The sequence below is a fragment of the Prosopis cineraria genome, unplaced genomic scaffold (assembly GCF_029017545.1).
Source record: "Prosopis cineraria cultivar Desert tree isolate PC_DT_omini unplaced genomic scaffold, ASM2901754v1 PC8, whole genome shotgun sequence".
Lineage (NCBI taxonomy): Eukaryota > Viridiplantae > Streptophyta > Magnoliopsida > Fabales > Fabaceae > Prosopis > Prosopis cineraria.
The window spans coordinates 6,085,946-6,109,070 of NW_026555339.1; the positions used below are offsets into that span (position 1 = coordinate 6,085,946).

The window sequence follows — 23,125 nt, forward strand, 5'->3', positions numbered from 1 at the left end:
AATATATTCTATAAAACACGAATAATAAAATGAAAATAATATCAAGCGCTTGAATTTTTATATTAAGAATGAGAAGGAGTACTCACCGTTAACTAAAGGGATCACTCCAATTGCCGCAACTGTGAAGTTGACTTGGTCCACTTTGACTTGTTTTCGTAACTACAAATACAACTAGTCTCTAATCCCGTGCATTGTACGGGCATGACCTATATAAATTATTTATATAAATAGATGTTAGAAAATATAAACTTTTAAAATTTTAATTCTTACACAGGTTTTAATATAAATTTAATTTAATTTAATGTGAAAGATGTTGTTAAGGCAATGAAACATCAAGTCAAAGTAGGAGATTCTAATTAATGAGGATTGCAACTCCTATTGAAGCAATAGATTATAATGACAATAAACAAACCATGGTAGACTAAAGAATTCTATAATCATTGAAATGTATATTACCACTGAATAGGCAATGACAGTCTCAGTATAAATACAATCTCATTTGATTCTTTCAAAAAAAAATGAATTCACTGGAGATTTTAGAAAACTTCCTTAAAAATAACATTTATTGTGACAGTCTTCGGTTTGAAATCTTCATCATGTATAAGTATTTTAAGTCCATCCATTGATCTGAGCCTGGAAAAAGCAACATAAAGCTGGCCATAAGAGAAAACAGGCTTAGGTAAATAAATACCAACATTTGACAAAGATTATCCTTAACTCTTATTTATTGTCATTGCAAATGATAGAACGCATAGAAACTGTCTCCTTTTCATTTGAAATGGTAGATTGCATTCAGAAAGATTCAAATCCATTTGATGAATGTAGGCTTCTTCCCCAGACTTTGATCCATTAAGTATGATTCCTTTTATAAAGTGGTCTCCCAACAAAGTAACACGAAGCCTTGTTCCATTACATAGTCCATTAGCTTGATTAATATTTCATATTAGCATGATAGGAACTCCTACTTTAAAAGTCAATTTGTGAGGAGCCAATCCTGAAGGTTCAATTGTGTTGAGGAATTCAGTGTCATAGATGTCATCAAATGAATTTGAGCTGTAGTCAGTCTTACATATTGAATCTGAACTGAAGTATGTAATAGCCTCACCTAGGAACTGTGAGTAAAAGAAATTATTTAACTGATCTACTATTTCCAAGTTGGAGCAAGAATTGCTCTTTCTGTGAAGAATTATGGCTTATTGTATTTTTCACATAGCTTTGGATAAATGGAGTCAACAATAGCCTGCAATGGATTAAAGAAGTTAGTAATTAACAACTCTTCTGGAATAGTGATATCATATTTACCATTAGATGAACTACTGTGATCTCTATCCCCAACACTAAGAAGCCATTTTGAAAACTTAGTTATTTTATCCATTTCACAACTTGATGTTGTAGTATATAACCTCATATTTTTTGTGAGCTTAAATATCTTGCATTGATACCAAAGATATGATGAGTTTAAAGATGCATTAACAACATCTTCTCTGTCACCCCCAGGCAGTATAGGGAGTATTTGGCGGAAATCACCTCCAAAGACCACAACCTTTCCTCCAAAAATTCTGTCATCACACATTATATCTTTTATAGTTCTATCAAATGCTTCAACACAATGCTTCTTGACCATAGGAGCTTCATCCCACACAATTAAATCAGTATTTTGTATAAGTATTGCAATAGCTGATCCATGCACAATATTGCAAGTAGAGTCTTTAGTTACATTTATGGGAATACAAAACTAAGAGTGGGCTGTTCTTTCAGAAGGTAGTAATGTTGCTGCAATCCCACTGGGAGCAACATTCAAGACAATCCTTTTTTGGGACCTTATGAATGCAGTGAGAGCATTCCATAAAAAAGTCTTCCCAGTCCCTCCAAAACCATAAACAAAAAAGAATGAACCTTCTTTTGAGTTCATTGTAGACAGGATTTTTTCATAAATCTCTATTTGTTCTACTGTTAACTATCACTCAAATCTGTATCTCTCAAAAATGTACAACTCAGTATCAAAACTTAATTCTTCCATCATCAAGTTGTTGACATTATCATAGTTAATGCTACATTCAGGCTTTGGCATCATTCGGAAATCATCAAGTGACCTTCTATTTTGCATTAACATTTTATTAATCTCTGTAAGAGAAGCATTTTCCTTATCTTTGTCTAAAAAAATATTACCTGCAATAAAGATAAGGTCAACTATGAAAAATAGAAACTAATTTGCATGTGGTTATAAGAAAACAAACAACAATATCAATATGCGTGGAAATATAAGTTATTTCATTAAAAAGACACATACTAGAAGTATGCTGGTCTACATGTGGACTATAAAAAATATCTTCATAAATTAGACTTAATACTTCACTCCAAACATGTTCAGGCTGGCTAAGATAGTTATTCATCAACATGATTGAAAAGAATCTTCTAACGTATAAGCCAGATGCCCAAACGGAAGCCTCTTTAATGGCATCTATATACTCTTGATCATCATCTAAAAGTCCTAGAGCATAGCATGCTGATCTAAAAGTTGGAAAGGCAACGTTATTAACAGTCTTCAACTCTTCATATGACTTCGGACCCTTTACCTTAGTTAATAAACATCTCAGATAGTAACTTTCTCCCTGAGAAGGGAATGCATGTGCAATTCTTCCAATTGAGAACCCTCTCTTACGTGATTTCCAGATCTTAGTTTTCTTGTCAAAAACATAATGAGTAGGAAATTCTGCATATGTGAGAGTTCTTGTAACATCATCTTTTTCATCAACATTCTTTTCATCCAAGCTGTAAACATGGATTCTTTTATAGTAGCTCTATCCATCAAGCTTGACACATTATCTTTTGCTTTGTATATTATTGATTGTCTATTAGGAAGATGGTAACTTAATCTTTCAACTAATGGAAACCTATGATGGATATCAAATCCAAAAATCCTCCAAGAACCTTCACATACAGATATATATTTGCAATTTAAATAATTTGCAATCTTATCAAAAACTATCTCAGAATTGCTATCGTTATTATTATTGTACAATCCTACTATAACCCTATCATCCCCCTTGCTAACATACTTGAATAAATACTTTATTGATGTAGACTGATTGGTCTTCTCAACATTTATATGGGCTTGAAACAGAAGTAATAACTTAGGATTGTAAGGTATAATAAAATGATTGTTTAAAACTACCCCTTTCTTAATGATCCTCCTTCTATCATTCCTCTTACAATAAGTTGGATAACCTTTCTCATCAATAACAGTTCATCAACAAATTTTATAGGAAAGTACTTTGTACATTTACCATCTTTCATACATGCAGATGTTGGATTTGATCGACCATATGGTCCATGAGTCATGTAGTTGCATACTAATTCATATAACATTGGATCTTGATCCTTATCTGGAATTTCTATTGAGATTAATTTATCTACCTCTTCAGGATTCTTTAATTTGTCCTTATCTTCCAAAAATAAAATGATATGAGCATATGGTAGTCTATACTTTTAAAACTCAATTGTATAAACTTTTATATCATTTAGAAATAAATGAGGATGAAATTAGAATCAAATGATTACCATAGTAAAAAAAATAATGAGACAAAACATTAAGTTTCCTAATAACTTAAGATAGTTAAACTACTTGCTTTGATAGAACCAAAAATCTTTTTGTCCTTAATAACCTTTATTAGTTTGTTCAATTTGAATTGGAAGATTCTGCTCAACAAATCTGGACGATCACTTGGCGATAAATTCTCCTTCTCACAATATCTTTTAATTTCTGGCCATACTAGATTACAAGTAAATGTGATGAAAATATCTAGATATCCAACCCATCTACATATTGCCATTGCATCATGATAGTTGTTTATCATGTATCTAGCTCCTCCTGTAAAAGAGGAGGGAAGAATAATTCTTTTACCAGTTGCAGCAGCTGCAATTTCCCCTCTAATTAGTGCATCTAAAAGACCTTGATACAAGTCAACCCTTAGTTCATGTTGATGCATACGAATAAAATCTAAACGTTGACTCTCCATCATAGCATATCCATCAACTATAAACTATTGTAAGAGCTTCCCACCATGAAGTAGCAGTGAAATTTCATTGTCTCTGTCCATCAGTCTATAGCACAAATACTCTCTTATTGAGAGAGTCTTTTTCTTTAAAGTGTTTGCTACGTTTTCTTCACTACGTTGAATGTGAGGACTATAGCCATTATCTCCAAAAGGAAACAATAAAGGGAGATAGGACTTATGAATCTCATCTATTCTTTTCAATTGCCCATATTTTTCAACTATTATATCATGTTTCTTGTTGTTCTCATCAAAGTCTCCAACTACAAGAGCTGCAACTTTTGAAGTAACTGGCAATGAGTAATTCCTTGCTTGTATATTGTCTTGTCTTATTAATGCTATTTTAACTTCAGCTTCCAGAAAATCTTTCAATACATCTCTTGCCATTCTGTACTTCTTAACCAAAGCATTTTTTGAATCTAAAATTTGTTTGATGTAAGAAACTATGAATGGATCGAGTTTATCCTGTCTTGAATTTTTACTGCAGGAAACAATGCATTTAATTAAGAAGAGTTTGTAAGTTAAAGAGATTAATGAGTAAGAAATAATTGTATAGCATAATACCTCACAGTATTAATTCTATTTGTAATTTCATTATCTGTATCATAGATATACAGCTGTGAATAAACTGGAGAAGCACCAAGTAAGGGTACAAGACTTCCTAGACGATGGTAATTTTGGCCAGTAAGAACAAAAGTGTAAGGTCCTCCACCATTGTTTAAATCATGATTAATCTGACCCCTCATTGAAGTGAAACAAAACATATTGTTATATGATCTGATATTCTTATGAAAGGATTTGAAATATGGAAAATCTTTGTTAAACCAAAGCTTCTGTAGCTCTATTGGTGTGTCTTTAAAGTTTTGAACTTGAACTTTACCATGACAGTAGCACATTGAAAAGATAGAATTGGATTTAGTTGATGCACGCTTTAGTCGCTCAGGAAACCATATTTTTGCTTTGCAATGTTCATATTGATATATAGCATCTCCGTCATCCAAGTATACTAACACAAGTGGAATTTGGATTAGTGAGATAGAAATCATCTTAAAATACCCTACATAATTATGACAATCTAAAATGGGTAAAAATTGAATATATAATTGCTTGAAATCTGATTTGTGCGAGGGTCAGGATTTTGTTCATACAATTCTTCAACAACAGTAATGTCTTCAGTAACTGCAAAAGAATTCACTATCAAAATGGAATTGATAAGAATACTAAAAATATTATAGCATTGTTTAACATCCATTATTATATTTATCAAGGATAAATATCATTTTCTTGGATATTAAAGTATGTAAAAGAAAAGAAATAAACGAAATCCAAACCTAGTAAGTAGGCAATATTTAAACTTTCATTAAGATTAGTTGAAATAGCTCTAACTGGGCATGGAATATGTGCTCTGGAGTTATACGTGGATTGCAGATTTTGATTAATGATAGTATTTTTACTGATGACACGGTTCTGAACAATAGGATTTGAATTCTCTTTATGTGGATATGAAGTAATTGGATAATGGAAAGTATTAGGATTAATGTGTTTTAATTTGAAGGAAGACCCTACTGAATGTTGGAAATTTGATTTGCTCTTACTTGTATTGCAATCAGATTCTATGTGGACAAAGACAAATACAAGATATATGATTAATATTGATATTGATATTAATTTCATGATTTGTAAAAATATCATTCCATATAAAATAGATATATGGACAGAATATTAACCATTATGTATCACTTTTAATGGTATTCTACTCATTATTGGTGACAGAAAGTGGAAAGGGACAGTAGGACTATGGAATGATATTGTTAAGCTGATCGAACTTGCAAGTTGATTAACAAATGGATCTGATCTTATGACATTTAGAACTTCTGCATATTGGTTCTTAGTAGACTGAGAATCTAAAAGACAAAGAAATCTTGTTAAGAACTTAGAATAAAAAAATATTTAGGCTATGGAATTAAGGACAATACTAATATTAGTTGAGGATGTTTTACCTTCGTCAGCATCATTAAGTTGCTTATAAATAATTCTTTAATCTAAAGATTTCATCAACCTAACTGCTTTCCTCATTTGAATGACTGAGTTTCTACCTTTAACTTTCATTAGTTGTGCAGTAGCTGAATACAAAAATATTTAATTTTATGTAATTAAAATTTAAACTTAACATCTAGTGGATTTAATCTTTATGTTATTGAGAAGTTATCAAGTAATTTATAAGAAAAATATTATCACCATTTGGTATCTCTTTAAATGGAGTTCTAATCAAATATTTTGTCATTTCTTGAGTAGAAGCTGCATAAGGTGTCTGGAATGTCAGTGTTGAGACAAAGGGACTTGTAAATTGATTTTCTGCATAACCCTTCCTTATAGTGAGAGGTCTTGAAGAAGGCATAAACCATGACATGAATAAAAAATAATACAATCATAAGGCTTGAAAAATAAGTATAACATCTATTTCTCAAATAGATATGTTACCATTGTCAGTAGCAATATTCTGATGACTAACATTTGCTTTAATAGTTTTTGAAATAACCCCTGCTTTCCTCTTTTGAAGGATTGACTCCATATTTGATTCATTCTCATCACTTTTATCAACTTAAGGCAAAAATTGAAGAATATTGGATGTAATTAATACATCTTGTAGTTTAAAGATATCATATATTACTATCTGAATGAACTATAGTTGAAAACTTAAAATTTTACTGTGAGAAGGTTTGTGCACATCATTCATATCAACACATGCTGATGACAACCTAACTGCTCTCTTGGAAGGATTTACAGACTTTCATATCAAATAAAATGATAAAATTCATTCAGTCAAGGAAGAGATAAAAAATAATCATCATGATATTATGATAGTAGACTAAATATAATACTAAATTATAAGTTTCAAAGTGAAGCATAAATCTGAATGAAAGTATATAAGGAAACAGAGGAGACAAAAGAGAAAGGGATAAAAACCACCTGAATTGTTCCATTCTTGTTTGCTACTCATTGTGAGAAGAAGGAAGAATATGAGATTTGATCAAGAGAAGATTGTTTGAATGATAGAACAGATGAATGCCACAAAGAGAGTTGTTTATGGCTTTTGTTCATCATCCAGATGTATGGAATGTAATAAACAAACTATTCACTTAACAGAAAGCTGGTTTGTGCAAGGATTTGTTCTATTTTCCCTTTAATTCTATATATTTAATCATTAAATTTTTTAAATAATTGGTTGACTTTAAATCAGATTACCAAAGAGCACGCTTTTTCTAATATCATTAATGTAAGACATTAAAAACATATACCTAATACATGTGAGATATTAAGAGATAATATAATTTCAATACACTAAATGGACTTGCTGCATTAGATAAATGATCTAGGGAATGTGAGAGGTATTGAAAATAATATATAATATAAATCACAACATTTTATTGAAAAAGAATGTAGCATTAGTTTTCGAATTATCTAACCTATTTTCTAATTATACCTTAAAGCATCTTAACAACTATCATGATTAACTGTGATAGTATTAATTAACCACTACAACAAACAGCATAGGGAATTGGTTATCGTTTAAAAACTAATGTAAAAAAATTAAATTACAAATTACAAATATAAACAATCAAGGAATTAAAAAAATTAAAAAATGAATGTAAAGAAATCCTTTAAAATGAATTAAATTATGAATCTTGGATATTAGTAAGGAATTAAAGTTAAAGGAATTTAAAAAATCAATGTAAAGAAATCCTTTATACAAAATCTGATATATGAATGTTTTTGTTTAAATTACAAATTACAAATATAAATAATCAAGGAATTAAAAAATGAATGTACAGAAATCCTTTAAAATAAATTAAATTACGAATCCTGGATATTAGCAAGGAATTAAAGTTTAAGGAATTAAAAAAGTGAATGTAAAGAAATCCTTTATACAAAATCTGATATATGAATGATTTTTTTTTTCATTGTTGTACCAGGAGTTGTAATCCATGCTCTATGACTTACTTTTATTAATTAATTTTATTAATAAGAAACATAATAATTTAAAAAGTATGGACTTTAAAAGTCTTGTCCTTAAAATGAATAATCTTTTTATATTAACGTGTGATTATCTTGCATGTTTAATTCTATGTAAGCAAATTAATGTTTAAAATAATGCAAATTGTTAAATGGAATGATTTTTGTTTCTTATTTGGTGTTGGGTAATCTGTCAAACATCTCATCTCATGGAACATTCCAATTGTATGATTTTTGTAATGAGTGTATGTTATGGAATTTAAAACTTCAACTGAAAGAGCATTTAAGTAATAACGGCAACATATAACATTCAAAATATGGCAAAGGAGGTTGAAAGATGGACAAGGTGTATCTGTTGAACACACATATGGTTCTGTCAAAGGAACAAAGACTAAACTGAAAGCACATAATTGAAAAGACCAAGCAAATTGATGGTTCTAACAAAGGAATAAAGTCTTAAGTGAGAACAACATAACTGAAATGACAAACTAAATGAAATTAAGGACATCAAAATAAAACAAAATGATGACAGGAGATAAATCCTATCAAACTACAGAATAAGTCACTTTTCTTTCTTGATAAATGAGGATTTTTAGTGGAGCTAAAATTGGGTGTGGATATGGCACCAATCCTTACACCAACTTCTTCTGAGGACATATGCACGATGTTCAACCTTTTTTTTGCATTTTGGTGTCAAAAGGATTGGCTATCTCAGGAGTTGAAAACTCTTCTTCATTATCCAGCTTAGAATGCTAAAGAAGTTTCTTCGATCTAGATGACTCAGAAGGAGTAAAGATGATGCCATTAGATATAGGATATGGAGAAGGAGTAAGCTGTAATTTAATGAAAAGAAATCATAAGATCCTTGAGAGATTACAATTGAACTCATAAAAATTTAGAATGAGAACAAATGTAACAAATTGACTAACCTGAATTTGGTCATCTTCACTTAGATTAACCAACTTTTTAATACATGGATATCACATAATAGAGTAATCAGTAATTAATTTGATGAAAGTAATATTCATAAAATATAATCTTAAAACTGATAGAAATGTACCTGAGTTTGTGTATATGTAAAACTATTAACAATTTCTTCATCTACAGACTGTTGGGAGATACTAATACCAGTAAAATGGTTTCGAATATTGTAATCAGTGACCTTAAGCATTAATACCATTTCCTTGCCAACTAACTTGTTGAGAATTCTTGGAAATGAAGATGGTCTTTCCTGTAATATTAAAATTCATTTTTTATTATTGCATAAAGATTAAGATGGTCTACACATAAGACAAAACTATGATTCCTTCAACATTTCCAATTTTAAGACACAATATCATATCTCCAGCATCACCTACAACTAACAAATTTGTTGGAAATAAAGGAGGTCTAATAATTCTACTCCATTATAATGTTTGGGATAAAAATTTTATCAATTACAAGTAAACACATATACTTCTATGTTCTAACCTTTTTTTGCATAGTAAGGAGATCAGAAGCAGTTTTTTCAAAATGCTCCACAGCAAGACGATTGAAAAATTCTACTGAGCAATGTCCAGAGAAGTCACTTACAGTGTAATGAACTTTAAACCTAACAAATGTGAAGAAGCACCAGTCATCTAATTAGTTTGTACACAAATAAACTTCAAAATGAAGGAATAATGGTATATGTCAGTCTGTTCACTTCTTCTTACTTTGGTTCTAAAATTGGGTTCTTTAATTTACAGGTGCAACAGAAAGATTGGTCATTCTCATCTTTTCTTGGTTTTACATCACAAGGACGACAACCATCATAATACCATCTATCTACAGTCTCCATCTTTAAAATTTTGCACTTTATAACAACTTCGCTTTGCTTTTTTTCCCATTATAGCAGAGAAATAAAGAATTAGATGATATTGAATTAAGTTTCAAAGTTGAATATAAAAAATACATGACAGTGTAAAAGATATTACAATAAAACAACAACCTTTTCAAGTAAGCCTAAGTTGCATATAGGAATCCTTATTAGAAAGGTAAGGAGATAATTAGGACTGAAATAATCAACTTTCTTAGTAGAAACATTGGAGAAGGCTTGTGAAAGTTCCTTAGAATTACTAACACTAATAAAAATTAAAGAGAATATCATAATTGCATGAAGTGAAAAAAGATGTTTAATAGAATTAAAGCAGTTGAGGGACTACATTTTCAAGAGTTTATCAACCTCCATAATAGGAGGATTGAAAAGGACACGAGTAGCATGACCACTATTACTGAGTTGAAGTTGAGCTGAATAAATGAAAAAAACAATAAATCTAGTTACTTTGCAATGTATAGATAAATTCGGTGGCAAATTTTGAAAAGCCATAATTAAGTTCACCTTTATAGAAACCAACAGCATAAAGTTGAATAACAACAACTATTAGAGATTCAATAGCAGATGTTCTTGCTTCATAAGCTTTATATGCACAATCACCAAATAATGTAACATTGATAGACCTCTCCCTGGGGAATTAGTAGTTAAAAAAAAAGAACCTTTGATGTGATACAGATGATAATATGACTATTAAAATTATTAATATAATTGTGAATGAAATTCTAAAATTATATAATAAAAGTACTAAAAATTACTATTCATCAGCAATTGTGAATAAAATCCTAGACTTCTGTTCTAGTCCAAACTTATGTTCTTGAATGTGTCCAAATCCTTGTAAAAAACCAATAACATCTGAAACAGTAACAAAAAATGTGATTGAAAATTATGAAAGTCAATAATAGTACCATATCAACATTCATCAAATGTAGAACATGATTAAAGTGGGAAATACCAACTAAATGATCAATATTTGTTTTGGATTTTTTAGTGTCAGCTTTACTAATAATCTCATGAATAGGGATAAAGTTGAAGCCATAGGTAGGAATGTTAGCCTGATGCTTTTGGACAAATGTGTTTGCATGAAAGTTAATCTTCCAAGGATGAGTGACAGCCTTGTTTTTTGTATTTGGAACAACCCTAAAATTCTCAATGAAGTAAACACTTCCTTCAGCAAGTTCACTTTCAAATTGTTTAAGAAGATATTTGGATTGTAATAAAGCTTGAATCTAGCTTCCCTATACAGATCAGGAAAATAATACAATAAATATCACTATGGAACATGAGTGTCTGTATTGTTGATTACTCAAGTAACTATGCACCAACAAAAGGAAAAGTAATACAGAATACCTTCTCATCAATCAATATGAAGGACATGTTCCAAGTGCTGTGTGGAGGTTTTCTTTGGAATAAAGGCCACTTCCTAAGTACCCTCACTGCAATGCACCAAGTTTCTTAAGAGTCGTTGATATTTTCTACCAAGTCATATTCATCAAATGTCATATCAGATGCCATTAAGACAGATATAGCCAAGAAAGGTAGAATACAGATCAAAAAATATTTTTTACCAAAACACATACTTCCAACATGTGAATAGGTTACTTTTATATTAGGATAGAATTGTAGGAATTATAGGAAGTCAAGAGTCAGATAATTCGTGAACTTTCTTATTTCTTTTTTATTAATATTTTAAGAAAAAATTGGTATTGGAAATGAAAATGCATTGGAAGGAAGTAATTGAAATTGATGTAATCTGGTAAGGTACCAAGAAAATTATGAGATATGCTGTAATGGGAAATGGAAAATTGTCATGGGAAATTGCATACAGAAAAAATTAGATGGGAAGAATTACAAAGATTAATTGATACACAAAAACATAAATGAAAGGGAATTTTCGTTGATGTAAATATAAATGTTGAAAATCTCATAAGGGGCCAGAAAAATTATGAGATATACTGTAATGGGAAAATGGGAAAATGTTATTGGAAAATGTCATGGGAAATTGCATATTTTAAAATTCACATAAGAAGAATCATGAAGATTAATTGACATAGAGAGACATAAATGAAAGGGGATTTCCAATGCACATAAGCTATCATGCCACGACGTGATCATCAACAGGTGGATGCATTCTGCTGTTGACACGTCTGCACGTAGAGTGCTAGGCTATGGTGTGATTACCAACATCATTAGCGATAGGGTGTAGTGCGGGAAAGGCCAAGACGAGAAGGTGGCAGAGAGGATAGGCTTATGTAAAAAGTACTGTGACATGTTAGGGGTTATATTTACTGTTTCTTATAACCGTTAAGACAAAGAGGGTTTATCTTCTTATTCTCACTTGAGTTAATAGCCATTCCCCCTAGTCCAGGCACTTTCTAGATTAAGGAATTTTTAGTTTTTAATATAATGTACGTGCAAGGTTATTTATCATTATTTGTTAATTTTATCTTCATTACTCTATAAATTTAATTTCATAGCTCATTATATATTTCTCTTCATCCTCATTTTAGTAAAATAGTTGAAGGCCAAGTATCTTATAATAAGAATTAAATGGAGTATTTTTTGTTTTATTTTTGTTCAATCTATTCTATGCATTTCAATAGTATTCTAAAAATTGAAAATGATTATTTTTAATTCATATTACAAGGAAACTCTAGCTATCTCATTAAAACCATTAAACATGATAAAAATCATTAAATTTTGTCTCAAAGTGAAATATTTTTTTTCCAAATTTTTTGATTGAAAATTTTTCTAATTATTTCATATTATTTCTTGTAGTTAATGACTTTAAAGAGAGGTAATATGAAAAAAAAATTAATTAATACCGCATCAAATAATTTATGACAAGAATCAATATTTTTTTAAAGTATCCAATAATAAAAACTAACATTTTAAAAATCTGACTGGTTCTCCTTATTTATTAGGCATCTAGAAATAATTTTGATATTATCATCGACGATAACCCTTTCTTAGGATGCAGAGACCTAATGTTTTCTGATATGACCTAATTTTTTATTTCTATCATTATATTACATAAAATAACTATTATTATATTACATAAAATAATATTATTTAATTATAAGTAAAATACTATTTTTTATAATTGTTCTTCTTTAACTTGTTGTATTGTTTAACCCCTATATGTAAGGAGTATTTACTCTAATTTATTTTTAATTTTTAATCAAGTTTGGCATGGATGAGAATCAAATAATTATCTATAAATATTATTCTATTTATTATGTTTATCTAGTAATAGAACTGAGAATTTATATATGCCTGAATTTTATTTTTAAAAACATTTTAAATTTAATTTTTACTTTAAAATTAATTATCTTGTTTTATAAAAAATATAAAATATATTTTTTTGGATACTCAAATGATGTATAAAACTCAAAAAAAAATTTTAAAACAATAATTGGGTCTTAAAATATAAAAATTAATATTAAAATATATTTTTAATATTATTTTGAGATATTTTATAAATTAAAAATAATAAAAAATGAAGATATAAATATTTTAAATTTTTTTAAAAAAATAACTATAATAATGCAATCAAATATATGGCATTTTATTATAGAATGACATAAAACATAAAGATTTAATTAATATTTATTATATTATATATATTTTTTTAAAATATTATTTTTTATTTGGTATTTGGGCTTATTTGAATAGGTGTTAAATAATAATATTTTTGGACATGCCTCTAACTTTTTTTGATTGGATTGGGTTGGATCCTCAGCAAGTTTGACTTAAATTATTAATTTTAATTTAAATTGTATGTTTACTATATCTATTAGAGCTAATATGTTGATTGGGCTGACTTTATTTCTTTTTTTTTTTAGTGGAAAGAAATTTCATTAAATAAAACTATATACTATATAATATGTACGGGAAAGTTAAAAGCAATTACACGATTAAAAAAAAAAAAAAACCCTATGAGGCTGACTCTTATTTCTCAGCCAACGGTTGGTCTCAATCATTTCTCTTTTACTTGACAACAAAAACTTTTATTTTTTTTTTAAAAAGAGAAACAACTGTTCTGTGTGCTGTCAGATTTCTTTTGTGGAATAATTACCAAAATACGAAAATTAAAAGAAGAGTTTTATGTTTTTGCTATCGTATTTTTTATTATAAAAACAAAATTAATTTTTTTAAAAAAAATAAATATAAATTTTTAGTTTTTATATTTTTTTTTATGTTTTAAGTTCCTACACTTTTAATTTTTATTACTTTAAGTTTTTTTATAAATAAAGTGTAAGGATCTAAAATAATAAAAAATAAAAATATATAGACTTAACATATTGTAAAAAAATACAAGAACTAAAAGTAAAATATAAGTAAAGTATAGAAATTAAAAAATATGTTTTTCCTTTCAAAAAAATAAATCAATTTTGTCCTCATCAAGTGCGATTGTGTCGCAATCAATTTTAATTAAAGACGTAGTGATCGCATGAACTAGATTTGCGACGCCAGAGTAAGCATTTATTTATTATTAATATTTTGTATTTGGACAAGATATGTAAGTCGACTCGGACGGTAGCACGGTGCATTTGCAGAACATATGTTACGCATACGGTGTATGAAAAAATATTTTGTAGATATTTTGTAAAAAGAGAATATTATTTGGGAGAATTACTACCATATCTCACACAAAAAAATTAATTATTATAAAATAAATTAATAATTGAACTAAACTATATTAACAACACAATCAATTGTCAATAAACCTGATAATAATTAATTTTTTTATGTAAAAATTTAATAAAATTCTCCCATATTACTTTATGTTTTGTTATAATAAAAAAATAAAAAATTACGTATAGGTCATTATATGTATAATATCCCTTATACTTAAATATATAATTAGCATACACTTAACCTCAAAATAAAATTACCATAATAATTTCTCATTTTGACCTCAAGCACAAGGTCAATTCTAAAGAGGCGGGCAACGTTAGTGTTCAGTCCACAGAAATGCACAATGATCTATTGGGCTCCAATTCTAGAGGCCCAGTGCCCGCAGCCAGCACGATAGTTGGGCCAAGGAGGACCACACGTAGAAGACGATCCACAAGGAAGATTCGCGACTTGGCACTTGAAGAAGCTTAAAAGGCAATGGCTGGAGGATGGAGACGTTATGTTACTGATTTGAGAAATCTTCGTCTGACACTCTCTCTCCTTCTGAGCATATTTCTGTTATCATGCTTTTCCTTTTCTGTTATGCTGCGTTTTCCGTTATGCAGAAGAGCTGTAACCAATAATAAGACTCGACTACTTTTGAATCCATTACTTTCTTGCATTCATTTTGTGACTCTGACAAAATGGAGTGTCAACTTCACAAAATCAACCGTATGTGGCGCCATTAAGGTAGATTTACAAAACATGAGAGATCATAACATAAAGACTTAACATAATGTGTTTGTGTTCAAATGAAACTGACAATTTCCACGGCGGGGAAAAAAGAATTAAGATCAACGTTCACCCTATACTTGATTATAATCACCCACCCATTTCGTCGATGGTTTCAACAACTTTTTCACCAGTGTAACACGCGCGCGCGTGTAAATGTGCGCTAGGACAATGCTAACGTACAAATTATGATGCACGAGATGATTAACAGGCAAAAGCACCATGGAAATCATTCTTATATACTCCCTCTGTAAAAAAAATATAAGTCATTTTTTAAAGAGTTAAATATTAAAAAATTTAAAATATTTTTAAATTTTTTAGGTTAGGGATGTAATTATTATTTTTTTATTTTTTTAAAAATACCTATTGAATGAATTACTTTATATTTATTTTAGGATAAAATATCTTACTAAGTAGAGGTACATATAAAAAGATAAAGTTAATTTAAATATAAGTAATTACTTTATTGAAAGGTAAAATTCAGATAAAAATACTTTACATTTTGAACAGAGAGAATATCTTTTTGTATGCAACTATATACGGTAATGTTTTTGTGTTTCATTTTTTTGACATTAATATAATGGAGTTTTTTTTTTCACTTGATATGATAAGTATAAAATTTAAACTGATATATTTTACAAATTAGCACAAGAAATCAAGAATAACCACGCTCAATTATTCACCGTAGATTTGTTCTATTAATGTTGTCATATATGTCGCTTTGCTTCCATTGAGATAGCAATTGAACTACTGTTGAGGCCAGCAACGAAAAATGGAAAATACATTCTTTATTTATTAACTGTTATAACTAGTTAACCGTCTTGTACATGACCACAGATGTAAATCTTCATAACGATTGGCCGTGCAAGTAAACTTTCTGCAATAATCAGACCATAGGACATTCATGCTGAGACTAGATCCTGGATCTGTAGACCGTAATTCTCAGTCTTCTCCTGCAACAAAAAGAAAAACATTAAATGTTAATTAGCTTTTCCGCAATTAATTAGCCTTTCAGCAATTAAGAAGTACATTTTTATTTTATTTTATTTAATAAAAATATAAAATAAAATAATACTTTAAAAATGGACAATCTAAATTTTCAAATAAAAATCTGAATGGTCTAAATCTTATCACTCACAGTAGAAAGTTCTCCTCGGTTATCAAAAGAGAGAAAGAAACAGAAAAGCGTTAGTGGCTTGGTGCCTCATTTCCAACTATCCCCCTTCGTACACTCCAGCATACTCTCTGGTGATGGGAGCTTTCAAAGAAAATCCCTGCCTCTATCCCTACGAGAAGAGAATTTTTGTCGTCCGACCACCTCACCGGCAAGATTTCTGGATGTCCCGCTGGTTGCTTCTTTTCTTGTTCTCCGATCATCCAAGCTTACCCTCACCCTCATCCACGACACCAGCCTCCTCCTTATCCTTTTCTGGTCAATGTTAGAGTGCTCAATCAATTTGATGATGCAAATAAGCAGACAAATGTTGAAACTCTTGATGAAGCATCTCTCGATGATGCAAAGAAGCAGAGGTAAGCAAATTTTCCTGACATAATTCCTGCTAAAGAACAGCTGAAATAGGTAACTTTTATGTCATTTGCGTTGCTTCCTTTTCTCGTCAATGCCGGAATGCTCAATTAATTTGATGATGCTAATAAGCAAACAAATGTTGAAACTCATGCAAAGAAGCTAAGGTTAACCTATTAAGACGTATTCGCTTATATAATCAAGATCCTCCCTAATTTCTAAATATTGTAAGTCTAATTTCATATGCATGTACTATTTTGGGAACTATATTGTGGATCTCTAGTTTAATTTCCACTCTATTACTACAATCTAATGATGATTATTCTGGAAATTCAAAAGGTATTTTCATTTATTTAAAGTTCAATGAAATAAAATGACTGAAAGTGAACTCCATTTGATTATTGAAACCAGCAGCCTGATGATGTATATATTTACTTGACGACGATTCAATCAAATAGCTTTTCTAAGAGAATAGAATCATTGGCACATGGACATGGCTGTAAAGCTCATCCACCCATAAATGGAGTGTTAACTTTAGAAAATCAACTGTATATGGTGCATCAAGATAGATTTACAAAACATGAAAGATCGTAATGTAAGACTTTAGATAATGTGTTTGTGGTCACATGAACATGAGAATTTCCACAGTGAAAAAATTAAGATCGACGTTGACCCTAAACTTGATTATTAATTATCACTCATCCATTTCATCGATGGTTTCAACAACTTTTTCACCTGTGTAATATATATGCCTGAGTGTAAATGTGCGCTAGCGAGAGCAATGCTAACGTACAAATTATGATGCACGAGATGATTAACAGGCAAAAGCAACATGGAAATCATTCTATATACCTTTTTTGCATGTGACTATACGGTAATTTTTGTGATTCATTTTTTTTGACATTAATATAACGGACTTTTTTTTTCCATTTAATATGATAAGTAAAATTTAAACTGATATATTCTAAAAATTAACACAAGAATAACCACGCTCAATTATTCACCGTAGTATTAATGTTGTAATCCCTCTGAACGCTTGCTTCCATTGAGACGTCAATTGAACTAATGTTGAGGCCAACAATGAAAACCGGAAAATACATTCTTTATTCATTAACAATTATAACTAGTTAACGGGCCATGCACACAAACTTTCTGCAGTAATCAGACCTTAGGACATTCATGATGAGACTAGATCCTGGGTCTGCAGACAATAATTCTCAGTCTTCTCCTGTAACAAAAAGAAAACATTAAATAGTAATTAGCTTTTCAAATTTCAAATTATGATCAGGTTCTTGTTAATAACCTGGAGGAGGCAGCTAGAAGGGTGGTGTTTGATGAAAATGAAAGTGCTGCACCGTCCAACAGGGAAGGTATCATTGCAGTTACTTCCAGAACCTTTCTTATTAGAGTAACCTTGATAATCGCATCTATAGAATGGCACTTCCTTAGCCAAACACAATCCAACTTCCACGGCGTGGGGAAAGTTGAAGACGATTCGATCAAAAAGCTGGTCTGCTGGAGAAGGATGTTTGTTCATTGTGTGTGCATCCCCATTGTGTAGAATGGTGCAGCCCAGCTTCTTCAGCTCAAGCAAGTTGTCAAGGGCTCTTGAATAGTAGTTCATGATCAACTCACCTGATACAAATAATCCACAACAATTGTCTGGTTTATAAGTATTTCAATACTATTCAAGAATCTAAAAATACAATACTAATGAGAGGAATATATATAATACACCTTTAGAGTCGAGAGATGTGGCGACCATGTTAGAGGCAGAGCCGAAGGCCTTAGCCAAGCACAGTGAGAATGAGAAATCTCCCTCTCCCACCAGCAGTATCTTATGCTTGCTGCTGTAATGCTTTATCGTTTTCTCCTCCATTTATGCTTCCACACTTAACATTAAATTAAACTTACTGTAATTGTAGAATCAAACTGTCAAGGAAGATGATATGCATGCATGTATATACACACACGCCCAGAGACATGAAAGGGCACCGGGATCGATTGGATAATTATTTAGTGCATCATACTCAGCAATTTGAGTTTTGGATAAGTTCAATTGGATGCATTTTGGGAACTGTGGTGCTTTCTTTTCATGATTAATTTGATGATAAATATTATTGGAACTAGGCATATTTTGATTACTTATTTATAGTTTTTGTTTTAACATATCATTGTTATGATTTACGGATGTCTAGGTGAAAAGTTTAATTTGGTCCGTTGTGCCTCGTCTGCTTCTCAAGCACTGGGTTTTATTAAATTAAAAAACTAAACTCACTGTAATTGCAGAACGAGGGAAAATGACACACACACACACAGAGACATGGAAGCGCGCTGCGATCGATTAGATAATTATTTAATTAATTTTTGGGTAAGTTCAATTGGATGTATTTTGGGAACTGTGGCGCTTCCGCTTCATAATTAATTTGATAAATATACTTGGAATACACAAGGTACAACTTGATTTCTTATTTAGTATTTAAATTAAGTTAATTTATTTTTTTTAACTTGTCAATGTTGTTACCATGATTTAGGTCCAGTAAAGATTAAAAAATTGTGGTGCGCTGTGCCTCCACTGCTTCTCAAGCACAGGGTTTAGGAAGATTTGACATTGACATTGTAAAGCTCGAGTGTACTGTTTATCTAATTGGAACGGTATGGTCGAAATTAAAAGATTTTTAATATATTTGGATATTCATATTATTCATTATTCTCTCGTTCAAGCAATCACCCAATTCAATTGGCAACCAAAAAACAAATACCTTCTAATTAAAAAGCAATTATGTTCTTTTAAAGATTTTTAAAATGATAAATTTATTTTTTATAAAAGTAATAGTCAAAATATTATTTTTATTTTAAATTCCATGTCTATTGCACCTTGGATGCAGCTATATTTAAAAAAAAAAATGCTTGGAAGGAATTTCATGATGATATAATAGTACTCTGTTCTCGAATACTAGTAATTATCATCACTTTGGAGATTTTACTTTTTTTAAACAAATTGTCACTTTGGTTTTCAAGAAAGCATTAATTAATTTTTTGACAATTTTATCCTTCAACAAATGTGAAGTATTTACCCATCACCCTAGTAAATAACGACACATATATATACATATATATATATATTTGTTACAAAAAAGTTAAGTGAATTATGTCCCAAAAGCTAACCAAGGTTCAGGATATGTTTTCAGACTTAAAGAATGCTTACAAATATATTTATAAATTTTTCATCAATAAAGCCCTCACATTAGCAGCACGATTTGATTATATAACTTTATGAGTTATTAGTTAAATTTTTACCAATTGGACCAACCTTTGCTGATAAATAAAGATATTTTAATAAAATAATGTTACACCAGTTTATTGGGCTTGTGCTTTTGTTGGGCTAATAGGGCCCAAAAGTTGAGATTAAGTAACAATACCATCTTTCACCCCCTCCAAAAAAAAAAAAAGAGGACAAAACATCTACCGCGAGTTGGAGACAAGGAAAAATGACATTTAAAATTTAGAATTAGAATTAAAATAGAAATCACGTAAGAAAATTAAGGGCATGTTTAATTTCTATTTTTAATTTTAATTTTTAAATTTTTTCTTTAATATAGTTTTAAAATTATTTTTTAAAAATAAAATAAAAAATATGTTTAATTGCATTAATTTGAAAACAGTTTTAAAATTAAAAAATTGGCTAATAATGATGGTCACTGATGATTAATGTTGGCATCTTATTATAATTATCTTTATGTATTTTGAAAATAAGAAAAAGAAAATGAAAACAACTTTAAGATATTTTAATTTTTTTGTTTTTTTAAAAAATGATAACATATTTGGAAATAATTTTATTCAAAATATTTATCGAAATAAGATTTTTTATTTTTATTTTTATATTTAAAATGAAAATTATTTTTGAAAATAAAAACCAAACAAGCCCTAAATAAAAAAAATATAACAAAATTTTATATATCTCCATAGATCCACAATTGCATTGAATAAAAAGATACATAAGAATTCAAAAAATTAAATTAAATAAAAAATGTTTCATTCTCAATAATATATATTAAAATGTAAAGCAATGGCATAAAATATTAGAATGGAAATTTGTTCAAAGTTCATTGTCGTATTATAATCATCTTCATTGTTCATTACCCAATGCCGAATGGTGAGTTGGTGCGTTAAGCTTATGTAGTTTATAAATGTAAGAAAAATATAATTATTAGTCCCTTTAGTTTTATTGGACTTTACTTTTAGTCTTTATAATTTTTTCAGTGTTTTTAATTCCTATAATTTCAATAAATTAAATTAGGTAATGTTTATTTCTCAAATCCTTAATAATATTAAATTACAATAACTATGAAAATTTAAAAAATTACAGGAATTAAAAATAAAATTATAGGCACCAATGACGATGTTTTCCAGAAAATAAAATCATAAGTTTTTTATTTTCTCTCCGGCCAGACTGGGAAAGACCGAGTCTAATTGTTTTCATTGACCAGCAACAAAAAATATATTTTTTCTATTAAAGTAATTGTGTTCTTTTTCTACGATGTCATGCATGTCGAAGCTAGCAGTCGTCATCGTCATCCTTGTAAGTTATTAAACGTACGGCACCAAAGATGAGTGGTAGGCACCAATGATGAGTTTGTACGTGGAACGTTAAGTTCATAAGAAATTAAAAAAAAAAATCACATTGCTGAATTCAATTATACAAATGACTAAATAGGATAGGCAAATATATTTTTTTATATTTAAGTTTCAAACTTCAAATATAATAAGGTCATGTTTGATAGGCTAGAATCCTAAACATGAAAATAGAATTAGGGATAGGAATTTAGATAGAGTGATATTTGGTATCTCAAAAATTCTGATTTTAAGAAAAAAGGCAAAATCAGATTCTCCCCTTACTTCTATGGAATTGAGCTAGACTCCTTAGAATTCAACCTTATTTCTCTTTTACCCTTCAGCTCTTTGATCAACTGCTATCAAACTACACTGGCTCCCCAATTTCACCGCTTTGTTGGTGACAAAGGTAAAGGATGAAAGCACCTCATGATCCATTGTCATCAGACTCCACAATTGATTTGCAACCATTGTTGTGCGATCTACAACTATTGCCTCCACTTTTGTTGCCCACCATCACCTCATCTCTTCCATGCCATCAACAAGGCATTTCATGGGTGACAGGTTTTGATTTTTCTGCAACTCCTCTCTTTTGTCTTCTTCTTCTTCTTCTATTTTATTTGTCATGGGTTGCCGTGGGATCAAGTGCTAGGCAATGATTTATCTCCAATCTCCATTGTCAGTCTCTTTTAGCCATTACTTCGATATTTATCCTGCACAGCAAGTAGGTTAAAGTATTAAAATTGGAAGTGGCTTGTATTAAAATTTGAAGTGGCTTTGTGAAACATTAGAGGCATAATTAATTTATTTGAATGGTTGATGCTAGTTTTGTGTGATAATGAAAGAAGGTTGTGGTGGGTTTAATGGCCATAATTGATTTTGTTCAACAAACGAGGAGGATTGGTTTTGCATGGTGTTCAATGATTAGAAATGAGAGGGATGCTGAAAGGGATAGAGGAGGTCTTTTTTATTTTCAATATATGCACCTATTAAAATTATATTAAGATTCCATTTTCATACTAAACATATTTTTATAACTCAATTATATTTCAATTTCAATTTCAATTTTATTAAAAATTATTCCATCATACTAAACGGGACCTTAGTTCTAACATGGTTTCTACCCTTTCTATTAAGTTGAGTCAAAGTAGTCCCTCCTTTTATATATTTAAGTTGGTGTTAATATGTATTTATCTTCCTATACTTTCTTTCAAGGAGTGCTTTGAGCATCCTATATTAATAATAAGATATTTTTTCCTTTAAACTATTTTTTAAAAGAGCAAAAATCTTTCTCCTTTAACGGATCATTAATGGAGAGATATTTTTACTCATCTGAAAAATAGTTTAGGAAGAAAATTTTTCATTTATTAGTACAGGGTATCCAGCACTCTTTGAATAAATGTTTGGAGAAAAAATGCACTTTACCCATAAAAGAAATCAAATGATTATTTGGTATCCTTAAAATTGACTTTTTCTTTAAAAAGATCCGTACCTCTTAGCAATTGCTAGTGGCAGTATATATTTTCTTTAGTTTGGAGATATAAAACCATTGAAAAAATTATTTTAAAAAATCATTTGAGCATTATCAATTGAATTAGATAAACTAAGAATGTTCATAATTTTTATAAAACTGAGTAGTATACTAAACTTCTT

The 23,125-nt window shown here is 29.7% G+C and overlaps 2 protein-coding genes across 2 annotated transcripts; both read right to left on the bottom strand.

Annotated features, from left to right (window-relative positions):
• Window positions 1-4,043: 4,043 nt before the first annotated feature.
• On the bottom strand, window positions 4,044-6,627 carry LOC129318368 (uncharacterized). Its single transcript, XM_054963091.1, has 5 exons — window positions 6,537-6,627; window positions 5,882-5,959; window positions 5,163-5,234; window positions 4,620-5,061; window positions 4,044-4,536 (listed from the first exon to the last, which is right to left on the bottom strand). The coding sequence occupies exons 1-5, from the start codon at window positions 6,625-6,627 to the stop codon at window positions 4,044-4,046; spliced, it is 1,176 nt and encodes a 391-aa protein (XP_054819066.1).
• A 9,608-nt stretch (window positions 6,628-16,235) lies between these two features.
• LOC129318369 (heavy metal-associated isoprenylated plant protein 41-like) lies at window positions 16,236-18,737 on the bottom strand. The gene is made up of 4 exons (XM_054963092.1): window positions 18,596-18,737; window positions 18,214-18,493; window positions 16,652-16,889; window positions 16,236-16,286 (listed from the first exon to the last, which is right to left on the bottom strand). Exons 1-4 carry the CDS (start codon window positions 18,735-18,737, stop codon window positions 16,236-16,238), a joined length of 711 nt encoding a protein of 236 aa, XP_054819067.1.
• Between the last annotated feature and the right edge of the window lie 4,388 nt (window positions 18,738-23,125).